Genomic DNA, 12,402 nt, shown 5'->3' with positions numbered 1-12,402 from the left:
GTTGAGGAGGTCAGATAGGCAGTCGCTTCTTGTAAAGCACTGGTACTTAGCTACATCCGCTTAGACTGGAAGCCGACCCCAACATAGTTGGGAAAAGGCTCAGAGGATGATGACGTACCTTGAACTGGTTATTAGTCTATGAAAAATTATTTAATTTTCCCCGCACATAATACTAAAGTTAAACATTATTGTTTCAGAGCTGCAGAATGATAGAGCGCATGGATCTAGAGGAGTGCGTGCTCATCACGGACAGCACTCTCGTACACCTGTCTATGGGATGTCCTAGGCTTGAGAAATTAGTGAGTAGACACTTTTTATTTTGTAGTTTTTACTCTAATTTTAAAGTTTATTTATTTATTTTTTAAAGAAATAAATGTTTTTCGAGAATGAGTTTGAAAATAAAAATTAATATGTGCATTAAAAATAATGTAAAGTACTGATTTCTTCTTCAATATGATATTTTTTTAAGATTGAATTCTTTTTCCAAAAAAATAGGACTTCAATAATATACCTCAATACTTCTTTGTCTAAAAATACTATGCTGAAGACCGCATCAAAATCGCTTGTTAAATGTGATATAATCACGCACAAATATTCATTAAACGCACAAATATGCAGAATTTTGTAATTTGATATATACACTGAAACTTTTCGTCGTTTTGTAAATGCCCATTTTGATTGTTATGAGTGGAAACTTGTTATTGGCCCTCTTCCACATTATTACCCTAAACTAAACGATGTATGTAGCTGCAAGTTTCCTTAAAATTAATAAAATAAAAATAAAACAGGTCAAAATGAGACCCTCTTTTTGCGGTCGGTTAAAAATATTTATTTTATTTTGTATGAGATGTTTTCCTTCTACTCAGACATTGTTGTCCAACTTATAGACTACATTTTAACATCGTGCGGGGAGTAAGTACCCTCAGGTGATATATGAATATAATTGTTTCCAGACGTTATCCCACTGCGAGTTAATAACAGACTACGGTATCAAACAGTTGTCGATGTCGCCCTGTGCTGCCGAACATCTCACTGTACTCGGTAAGTTAATAAGTCTTTACTTATATTATAAATACTAAACTTACTCTGTCTAGTTTGTAATGTATGTTTGTTGCTCTTTGACATCAAAACTACTTACCGATTTAAATGAAATTAAGTATACAGTAGAGCCTCAGAGACGACGTAAGGTACTTTTTAACTGGATGCGGGAAGTATGTGCCTCAGGACGCTCGTGAAACTCCGAGAAACAGCTAGTTTATCTGACTGAGCAGGAAAAACAATTATACAACCACAGTTCTTAATAATACTTATCCATACTAATATTATAAATGCGAAAGTAACTCTGTCCGTCTGTCTGTCTGTTACGCTTTCACGTCTAAAGCACTGAACTGATTTTTATTAAAATTTGGTACAGAGATAGACTTCACCTTGAGAAAGAACATATGATAGTTTTTATCCCGGACTTTTGAAGAGTTCTCTTGGAAACGCGATATAACCGAACTTTTGACGCGGGCGAAGCCGCGGGCGAAAGCTAGTTAAAAGATAAATAGCCGTTTTCCTACAGTTTCACCCGCGTCCCGGGGTAACGTCTTCCCGTAACAAAATGTATGTCGTATAGCTTCCCAAATCCCAACAGTGAAAGAATTTTGAAATTGGTTCTGTAGTTTCAGAGGGTTTCACAAACAATTTTTTTATTATTATTTACTAGCTTCTGCCCGCGACTTCGTACGCGGATCCTCTCCCTTATGCCAGCGACTACGGGGTCAGCAAAATCAAAGATCTGAATAGTCGCAATAGACGTGAACATAGGGATAAAAGTAGTGATTCTAATTAGTCCGCATTAAGTTGTGTGTGGCAAAAATATTACGTAAAAAACATTAAATAGATGACAAAGTCGTGGTGACTTAGTGGAATTCGTGGTGGTTTAGTGGGTAGAGAACCAATCTCTTAAGTATGAGCGTGCGTCTTTAATTCCAGGTCTGGCAAGTGCCTGCCAATGCAACTTTTCTAAGTTCGTATGTACTTTCTACGTATATTTTGGATACCAATGACCGTTATTTGGAGGGGATGTTAAACTGTAGGTTCCGACTGTCATTGAACATTCCATTCTTGGCAGTCGTTACGGGTAGTCAGAAGCCAGTAAGTCTTACCAAGGGGTGTTGGGTTGAGCGGGTAACCGGGTTGTGGAGGTCAGATAGGCAGTCGCTCCTTGTAAAACACTGGTACTCAGTTGCATCGTGACTGGAAGTCGACCCTAACATAATTGGGACAAAGGCTCTTGAGATAATAACGACAATAATAATGAGATATAGGCACCGCAGGACATCTGAGGCTGATGACGGGGAGTAGCGACCCCGCGGGGCTATATATACTGAGTTCTCCAGGGAGAGTATACTGCCCCCATCTCCGGCCGGTCGGAGTGAACCATGACGGGGGTAGGTCTCACGCCTCTGGCTTGGCTTGGCCGTCCAGAGTGGAGTCGCTAGAGCAGGATTAGTAGCCCTGCTCGGAGGGTAGGTGCCTCATGGTAAGCACAGGGAGCGCGTAATCTGCGTTTAAAGTCCGCCGAGGTATCCTCACCCTTCAGCCGCTCATGTCCCTGTTGCCCTCTTGTTGCTATTCAGTGACTGGTTCCCGGGGGCCCAGTAAGTGAGGTGGCGAGTCTCCACCTGCCGTTTTTACATGTACCTAATACATTGTCATCCACTAACATCCCATCACAATAGCCCAAGTAGTTTTCCTCCATAGTTAGCAATAGTTTAGCACAGAACCGGGGATTGTCTTTTTTTTAACGACGTCCACCGGGGATTGTCCTTGGATTCATTTCTATAGTGTATAAAGGGATAATCGTCGGTTTTGTGTCACCATTTCATTAAAGTTGTCTCAAAAGGACTTCAGCGTGTTGGCTTCGGCCCCACGTTTGCCTCCCAAAAATTCGGAACTCTGTAGTCCCGAGGTCTGGAAGAGACAACCAAAATAATAATGAGATATAACGCAACAAAGTTAGAGAGTGGGGGCTCGTGACGCCACGTCTAGGTATGTAAAATTTGTACTAAGCAGTGACTTAACACGAAAATCAAGCATTGTTGTATCTTCGTTATTATTTGTTTGTGTGAGAGAGAAAAGAAAAATGCGTCAATAGAGAGTGCTTATCAGATTGAACCACTTTTGCTAAAACGTCATATCTTCATATGCTTCATATAGTCTAGCAGGGCTCCTGGAGTTCCACATCAGGTGTTTTACATCTTCAATTTTTATAAGTCAACAGAGAGTGCTTATCAGATTGAACAACTTTTGCTAAAACGTCATACCTCTATATGCTATAGTCTGGCTGGGCCCCTGGAGTTCCACATCAGATGTTTTAGATCTTCAATTTGTATAAGTCAATAGAAAGTGCTTATCAAATTGAACAACTTTTGCTAAAACGTCATACCTGTATATGGTACAGAGAAGCTGGGCTCTTGGGGTTCCACATCAGGTGTTCCAGATCTTAAAATTTATTATCTCAGCTAAAAATGCTCATCAAATGAAACAATTTTTGCCACGGCACCATATTTGTATCTCTTATAATTTTATTGGTCTGTTGGAGTTCTGCATCAGGTCTTCAAGTTTCGAAGATAAATTATAGCCTATATGTTGACCAGGCTTAATACTAATACAACAAAGAAAAAATCATTAAAATCCGTTCAGTAGTTCGGAAAATTAGCGTGTACAAACAAACAGACATACAGACAGAATTTTTTTTTTGGATTTGTGCTCCATTACTGTTTCTAAACCCCACCCAATTATTATTTTTTTAATATATTCAATGTACAGACACAGTTTTTTTACAGATTTATTATATGTATAGATTAGTATAGATAAGGTGCTAATTCTCACTATTACCCTCCACAGGTTTAGACAACTGTCCGCTAGTGACAGACGGGGCGTTAGAACACCTGACTTCCTGTCACAATCTACAGTTGATAGAACTCTATGACTGTCAAATGGTCAGCCGAAATGCTATACGGAAGCTCAGGGTATGTATACTATTGGGCTAGCCTTTTCCTACTACATATATTGGGGTCGGTTTCCAGTCTAACTGCTTGTAACTCTGTGCGTAAAACCGACTTCAAAATATGCTAAAATAGGTTAAAATAATCTAGCCAAGATAATCGCACACAAACATAGTAATATGTTCATGCATATACTATACATATACCAGGTTAAACTGCAAACCGCAATTGATGAAGTCGGTAGAAAATCATGCTCAACAGAATTGTTCATTGTGCATTGTTTGAGAAACACTCTGTAATTTCTAAATGCAAAATTGCATAATACAATAATAGTGATGTCACATACACCAACAGCCAGTTTCTTCATCGAAAGTAAAAGCCAAAGTAATACCATAAAGTAAAAGTAACGGTCAAATTCTTTTCACGATTTTATCTATTACTTTTGCTGTTTTTTTAGCCTTGAAAAAACGGATTTGACCGTTACTTTTACTTTATGACATTACTTTGGCTTTTATTTTTGATAAAGAAACTGGCTGTAAATCATGGGAGTCGAAAAAAAAAAATCATAATATTTTCTTTTTACAAAGGCATTCATTATTTCGTAAAAAAATTGTCGTACGACGTATTATATGGATAACCTAACCTACCTAATAATCATCAACAAATATTCCATTTGAGCGCCTCCTCCTTTTTTGGAAAATCCGTTAAATACCAATCCTATATTTATTTCCTATTATTTTTTTATTCACAGAATCACTTACCAAACATAAAGGTGCACGCATACTTCGCGCCCGTCACTCCGCCCGTCGGCGGCGCCGGCACCAGACCCCGGTACTGTCGCTGTTGTAATATTATTTAAATATATACTAATATACATATATGTATGTTCTATGTATCGTTTGTATGTACTGCCAGTTAAAAATCGAGGGAAATCAGTTTATTTCGAGAAATCTGTTGACAAAAATGTATTAAGAGTTAAAAAATCAGTTTGAAATAAATTTGAAATGGAATATACAGTGTGACAATTTTTAAATATGTGATGAGGATTAAAATCTATTTAATAGCCCAAAAATGAAGTTTAGGATGTAACTGGTGAAAACTATTGTAGTTTTATTAAACTTTAGTTCAAATCAATATTTTTAAAATGATCACACTGTATACAAAATCAAATATGTATGTACCTTTAACAACAAAAGTCCATTCGTTTTCTGTATTTTTTTTTTTTATAAATTATCAAAACAAGGAGAATTTTTGTAATTTAACAAGTACCCCGAATGCTGAAAACGAAATTTGAAAAAAAATAGATCTTCAAAAGAATTAAAATTCTAGAAAGAATCAGCCATATTCTTTTAAAATTGTTTTTTTCTTTAAAATTATCAATTCGGGGTAGAATTTACTCTTCGATAATATATGATATGTATTGAAAAAAAAAAACTGTTCAGTAGTTATAACTTATAATATAATACTTATAACTTATACGAACAATATAAAATGCCGAATTCACAAATGCGATTAGTCGTTAAAAAGCTTAAAAGTAGACTTTTTTGTAAAACGCGTATATTAAATTAAATATACTAGTAATATTGTTTATCGATAATAATGAGCTAAGCCCAAAAATTGTCACTCTTTTTGTATTTTTAGCGAATCGCGATTTTTAACGAATCGTCGCACGATTCGATCACGATCCGATTTCGATTTTCGTACGACACGAATAGACGAAGAGACTGTGGTTGCTTTATTTTCGTCATACTAATATCTGCCGAGCCTTTTCCCAACCATGTTGGGGTCGGCTTCCAGTCTAACTGGATGCAGCTGGGTACCAGTGTGCCATAAGGAGCGACTGCCTATCTGACCCCCTCAACCCAGTTACCCGGGCAACCCAATACCCTTTCGTAAGACTTGTGTCATACTTACTGGCTTCTTACTACCCGTAACGACTGCCCAAAATGTTGAATGACAGCCGGGACCTACAGTTAAACGTGCCATCCGAAACACAGTCATTGGTGTCCAAGATATTTTTAGAAAGTACATGCAAGCTTAGAAAAGTTGAATTGGTACTTGCCTGACTTGGAATCGAACACACACTGATATTTGAGAGGTTGGTTTGCCCACTATCTACTAATTCTAAACTGACTTGACTGCCTAGTCGGTCTAGTGGTCGACTGTTATGACTGAGATCTTGAGTTCAATTCCCGAGTCGGGCTGAAATCGCTTTGTGGGTTTTAGAAACTTTCACTAAGCAGCCCGTAGTCTGGAAGTTGATGATTGATACACCCGTGCATCGGAGAGCACGTTAATGTCGTTCCTGCGCCTGATCTCTCTCCGGTGGTGTCGGATTGCCGTCCCATCGCGCGCAGAGAGTGAAGGAATAGTGAGTGCACCTGTGTCCAAGCAAATGCTTGTGCACTATATTAGGGTGCGTCCACATTTGGCGAATGCGCCGCGAATGCGCAGCACGCGAGCCGATCGCGAGCTGTCCGCGAGCTGCGCGCGTGCATTTTTGTTCGTGCGCCGCTTCTGCTTGGCCCGCGCGCAGCTCGCGCGCGACCTAAGCGCCGCACGCGAGCGGCGCGCAGGCGGCGCGCGACGTCTGCCATCTTCGATAGTACTGAGCCAATATACGGAACTGTAAGGGCGAGAACTGAGTGCGCGCAGATCGCGCGCCGCTCGCGCGCTCTATTTGAGCCTTGCGTGAGTTGCGCTAAAGACAAGCACCGAACTATTGCAGTGACTGCACGCGCGCAGCTCGCGGACAGCTCGCGATCGGCTCGCGTGCTGCGCATTCGCCAGATGTGGACGCACCCTTATGTCCTGCGCAGCTGGCTGATCTCCTTACATGAGAACAGCCGCCGTGGCCGATAATCGGCTAGGAGGACGTCATCAGCATCTATGAAAAATAGAATGACGAAATTTTTGCAGCCGTGGTCTCCCAGTCTATATCGATCATACGATTCGATGACGATCGCTCTACGACTAGCTTACGACTGTTTGACGATTGTCACACGACGCTGTGTTATTTACTGTTATAATATTAATATTATCACTGTGTACATTTATTAAGGGTAACCTGGGGTTTTTGGTCGTGTTATATTGAAAAAAAAAAACATAAAAATCTGAATTGAAGAATGTCTTCCTTTTTGGGAAGTCGGTTAAAAAATAATATGATTTTAAATGATGTCAAGTCTCAATAGATTGCAGACTTCAATTAATCTAAACTTTGTTATAAAGAGGAATTTTTTTGATTGTTTGTGTGTAAAAAGCTCCGAAACTACTGAAACGATTTGAAAAAATCTTTAACTTTTGGAAAGCTACACTCTTCTCGAGTAACATATTTTATATTTTTAATATAACACGACCCAAAAACACCCAAAAAATTAATAATTATAATAAATGGTCTAAATAAAACTAGGAATTAAGCAATCAATTAAATGTTCTAACAATATTCTAATGATTGTCGAACGAATGGTTATGACTACAAATAATATACATATATTATTTTACTTTAAAACGGAATAATTAGATGTCTAAAAACATCAAGTTTTCAAAAGCAAAAATACAAAAAAACAAATGTCATTACTGACTATTAACTTTTAATTTGGCAAAAAAAATTACAATACAAACTACAGAAACGATTTGAAATAATCTTTCACTGTTGGGTAGCTACACTCTTCCCGAGTAACATAGGCTATATTTTATCCCGGTACGGGCAGTAGTTCCCACTGGACGCGGGTGAAACCGCATGAAAACCGATAGTCTCATATTTTCAGGTAATAATTACATAATATATAGCTTCTGCCAGCGGTTTCACCCGCATCCCGTGGGAACTACTTCCCGTACCGGGATAAAAAGTAGCCTATAGCCTTCCTCGATAAATGGGCTATCTAACACTGAAAGAAATTTTCAAATCGGACCAGTAGTTCCTGAGATTAGCGCGTTCAAACAAACAAACAAACTCTTCAGCTTTATAATATTAGTATAGATGTATATTATTTGAAGACAAAATTAATATAAAATAAGCGATATTTCCCATAATGTTGACACGTAAAGCATTTCAATAAATAACTTAATACTGCATGCATATATTATAATATGAATAATAACATAAGTTGTATGTCAAAATATTATGAAAATTAACCAATTTTCTATACAAATTAATAAAATTGGACTGTCTGTTTGTAATATTGAAATACTCACTTTTTACTAAATGCAAGTAAATATGGTAGGCACATATACCAAAACGCTAATTTTGTCTGTCTGTTTTAACCACCTAATCTCTGAAATGGCTGGACTGAATTTGACGAGACTTGACTGGCAGGTAGCTTATGTAAAATGGAGTAATTTAGTACCCAAAGTGAGTGATAACAAAATCACGTTAATTTTCATAATAAATTGATCATACAACAATTTTTTCTCATTCCTTACAATTCTATAGAAATAAATGTAATTTCAAATACAGTTAACTATGACAATGTAGTTAAATACTAAAATAGTCAGTTTTGGGATCTTAATAACTGTGATTGATCTGTTAAGATGTGATCTTTGTGGGATGCTGTGATCTCTTAAACTAAAAAACTTTTGATTGAGATAAAAAAAAAACGATTTTTGATGAATATATATGCCACCAAGCGTTACTGTGTTCTTGTTCGTAATTATATGTAGGTTGGAATCTGTAAATATGGCGCTAGGTATGATTAAAGGACGCCAGGTATGATATAGGGCGCCAACTATGATATGAGGCTTCAGCTATGATACAGGGCGCCAGGTATGACATAGGTGGCCAGGAATAATAACGGGGCTAGGTATGTTATAGGGCGCTGGGCTGATAGTTCGCTAACTATGATTTTGGGTCTTGCCGGGGCTGCGGGATTGTTCGCGCGAGTTACCACGGCGCTGGTACATAAAGGTCTTAAGAAGGAACATGATGGGTTTTAGTCAGTAAGAGTCTGATACTCCCTCACGCTGCACCCACAGTGGAAATTAAATGAAATTAAATCGTTTATTTTGCAAGTTGGACATTACATCACTTTTACACGTCATTTTAAGAACGCTGGGGTCGGCATTTCCTAACTGACTGATCCTTGAGAAGAAACGCCGAAACAAACTCAAGGGTCATAGTCTCTTTTAAAGTCCAAACATGTTATAAATCAAATAATATTATGTGTGAGTGTCACCATGTACGTGGTCTGGAATGGCCTTTTGAGGAAAGAGCCACATCAGGCTGGAGCTGACCAGTCCCAACAGACGGCACGCATGCATCAGTCGTCGTGTAGCTCAAACCATGGGAGAGGTCATTTGATGATTTCCCTTAAAAAATTTGATGACCTGGGTTGCCAGGTATGATACGGGTCGCTAGGTATGTTAAAGGGCGCCAGATACGATAGAAGTCGCCAGCGATGAAACATTGCATTTTTGTACAGTTTTTTGAAAACTAAAATCATGATGATATTTTTTGTTGATATATTTATACGAATCACGGTATCCCACAGAGAAGGGGAGGTTTTTAAATAATAATAATTACATGTATGTGATTTAATACTTAGTATACATTATATGTATGAGTGTATGTTAGTCTTGTAGTGTGATTTTTCACAACATTCTATTGAATAAAAAAACTGTTTGTATTTTTAAATTTTGGTTTTTCATTTTAATTTTTAATCATCCCATCCATTTAGATATAATTAATGCTTAAAAGTGAAAATAGCCATTTCACCAGTTGACTGCGACACATATTTTGTCGATTATCATCATTATCTGCCGAGCCTTTTCCCAACTATGTCGGGGTCGGCTTCCAGTCTAACCGGATGCAGCTGAGTACCAGTGTTTTACAAGGAACGATTGCCTATCTGACCGCCTCAACCCAGTTACCTGCTCAACCCAATACCCCTTGGTTAGACTGGTGTCAGACTTACTGGCTTCTGACTACCCGTAACGACTGACAAGGATGTTCTAATGACAGCCGGGACCTCCAGTTTATCCTTATATATTTTGGCAATCATGTTTCCAAGAGTTAGGAAAAGACTAGGCAGATGATTTAAAGAAAGCTAAAGGAATGGATTACATAGTTTTGATGTGATAAAAATAAAGTATGAATAATAGTGTGCATTACCCAGGCCACATGTTGTCGAAAATGGTCATTTTAATCTTATAGATAATTAGTTGTGCGGCTTCTGTAATTGTTGCGCACATTTTTAAATTTGTTGCGCTTATAGTTTTTTAATTATTTCACAAAAACATTTCCTGCTGGCGTAACGTTACCCCAGCCAGACCTTTTTCTTTCTAATGGGAATATTTAAATAAATATTACCTATAAAATTAGTTGTCTAGATAAAGTAAATGTTATGCCATATTTTGTATTTGTTCTTTCTTCGGTTGCGAAGTTATTCGAGATTTTGCTGGGGTAACGTTTTTGGTTTTGCTAGATCTCTGAAATGGTTAAGCGGATTCTTATCATATTTTGTACATGACTTCCTTGGACTTAGTTTAAAGGAGATTGGGCAAGAATGTATGAAGTTTGGTCCAAATGTCCACCACGAACGAGACCTATATAATTAAATAGTCCACTTAATTTAGAGTAACTTTTACTAAGAAAGTAAAAAAAAAAACAATGCCAAAAAAAGTTATAGCCAAAAATGTATTCTTAATTTTCGGTAGTTTTTGTAAGTTATCATTATTATTTTTTATTGTATTCCACTTCCATTTCCGCACTTTATCTAAAACTAAGATGAGTAAGACACATTTGCATTATAAACAGCCCATATTTTTTTGCCCGATGGATGTACGAATCACTAACCAATTGAGGCGCCAGAAGTGCTTGAATATACTCAGCGGTGCCTGGATCTAAGAAAGTTCGATGTAACTGGTGGTGTCTTCTCTTTAATAATGAACAATTCTATTTTATCAGAAGTTACAGAAAGTACAAAAATCGAACATCATGAAAAGTAATTGAAAAAATGAAATTGAAAAAATCTATAAAATGTTTTATTTGATTTTGCTATAACTTTTTTCTGGCATTATATTTTTTTTTACTTTCATAACAAAAAATGTTCTATATTTAACGGGCTATCTAGCCATATAGGTCTCGTTCGTGGTGAACATTTGGACCGGAATAGCCCATTGTCCTTTGTTCGGCAATAATAAAACCAAAATAATGCATATCTTATTATTTCATTAAATGAAAAAACATTTCAATTGGTCCCAGCACTCTCAATAACAAGTCTAAAGACTTACTTTAAACGTTATTTTAAAGGTTGTAACTGCCTTCAAATGTATGTGAAGTTTCATTAGCATCCTGTAAGTATTTAACAAGTTATGATGATATTCATATTCGCGTCTGTACCGAAATTGTAAGGTGTATTATACTAAACATTTCAAAAGATAGTATAATGTTCTGCGTAACGCACACTGAATAATAATTGTGATAGTAGAAATATTGTGGTAGAAAGTTTGATGATAGTAGTAAATAAAATCATAAAATAATTTAATGTCCAAATAAGCAAGTAGGTATCATTTTAACCTATGTTTGCCTGTCTGAGGCACCATAGCTCTTAAATGGATACACCGATTTGTATCCAGTTTTTTTAGTTGAAAGCTGGTTTGTCAACGTTTTTCAAAAGCGTTTGCCTAATAAAAAGTAGGAGGTAAAACTACGCACCTTAGTTATTTTGCTTACCAAAGATAAAAATATTTATACTATAAATATTTACCGCATATATATGTATTGTATACTGTAATTACTATATGAATGATTAATATATTTTGTAGGTTAACTATTGAGAAGCGTCTGTGTTCATAATTACTTATGATATAAGGTAGATAGTTAAAATTGTTGAATAAATACATAATAAATAAAATACTTGTAAATAAATTACAATATTTTATTAGCTTTTATGACAAACTTAAAAATGTATAGGGAGTGTGCATGCGAGTCTATTTCTAAACTCGTGTAAAAAATCACGTTTGTTGTAAGGGAACTCCCAAAATATTTGTGTTATTCTAGTTTTCAGTATTTGTAGTTATAGCGGTAACAGAAATACATCATCTGTGAAAATTTCAGCTCTCTAACTATCACGGCTCATGAGATACAGCCTGGTGACAGACGGACGGACAGAACAGAGGAGTGAAAACAATAGGGTCCCGTTTTACCCTTTGGGTACGGAAACCTGAAAATAGGAAGAACGATATGGGAATTTCTTTAAAACAACAAATATTAGGGACAATTGGTCCTAGTGGTGGCCTAGTGGGCAAAGAACCAACCTCTCAAGTATGAGGGCGCGGGTTCGATTCCAGGTCAGGCAAGTACCAATGCAACTTTTCTAAGTTTGTATGTACTTTCTAAGTATATCTTAGACACCAATGACTGTGTTTCGGATGGCACGTTAAACTGTAGGTCCCGGCTGTCATACAACAT

General features: G+C 37.0%; 1 protein-coding gene across 1 annotated transcript in view; it reads left to right on the top strand.

The window, feature by feature from the left end:
* Positions 1–5,781, top strand: part of LOC124643289 (F-box/LRR-repeat protein 20) — a 29,144-nt gene extending 23,363 nt beyond the window's left edge. The window contains exons 10-13 of the mRNA XM_047182210.1: positions 198–299; positions 954–1,041; positions 3,895–4,019; positions 4,747–5,781. Coding sequence (XP_047038166.1) covers positions 198–299; positions 954–1,041; positions 3,895–4,019; positions 4,747–4,854 — 423 coding nt within the window. The 3' untranslated portion in view covers positions 4,855–5,781. The remainder of the gene's footprint in view (positions 1–197; positions 300–953; positions 1,042–3,894; positions 4,020–4,746) is intronic.
* Positions 5,782–12,402: the final 6,621 nt, after the last annotated feature.

This window comes from Helicoverpa zea, chromosome 27 (genome assembly GCF_022581195.2).
Source record: "Helicoverpa zea isolate HzStark_Cry1AcR chromosome 27, ilHelZeax1.1, whole genome shotgun sequence".
NCBI lineage: Eukaryota > Metazoa > Arthropoda > Insecta > Lepidoptera > Noctuidae > Helicoverpa > Helicoverpa zea.
Note: the sequence above shows the minus strand (reverse complement) of the source record. Positions and strands in the feature narration are given on the sequence as shown.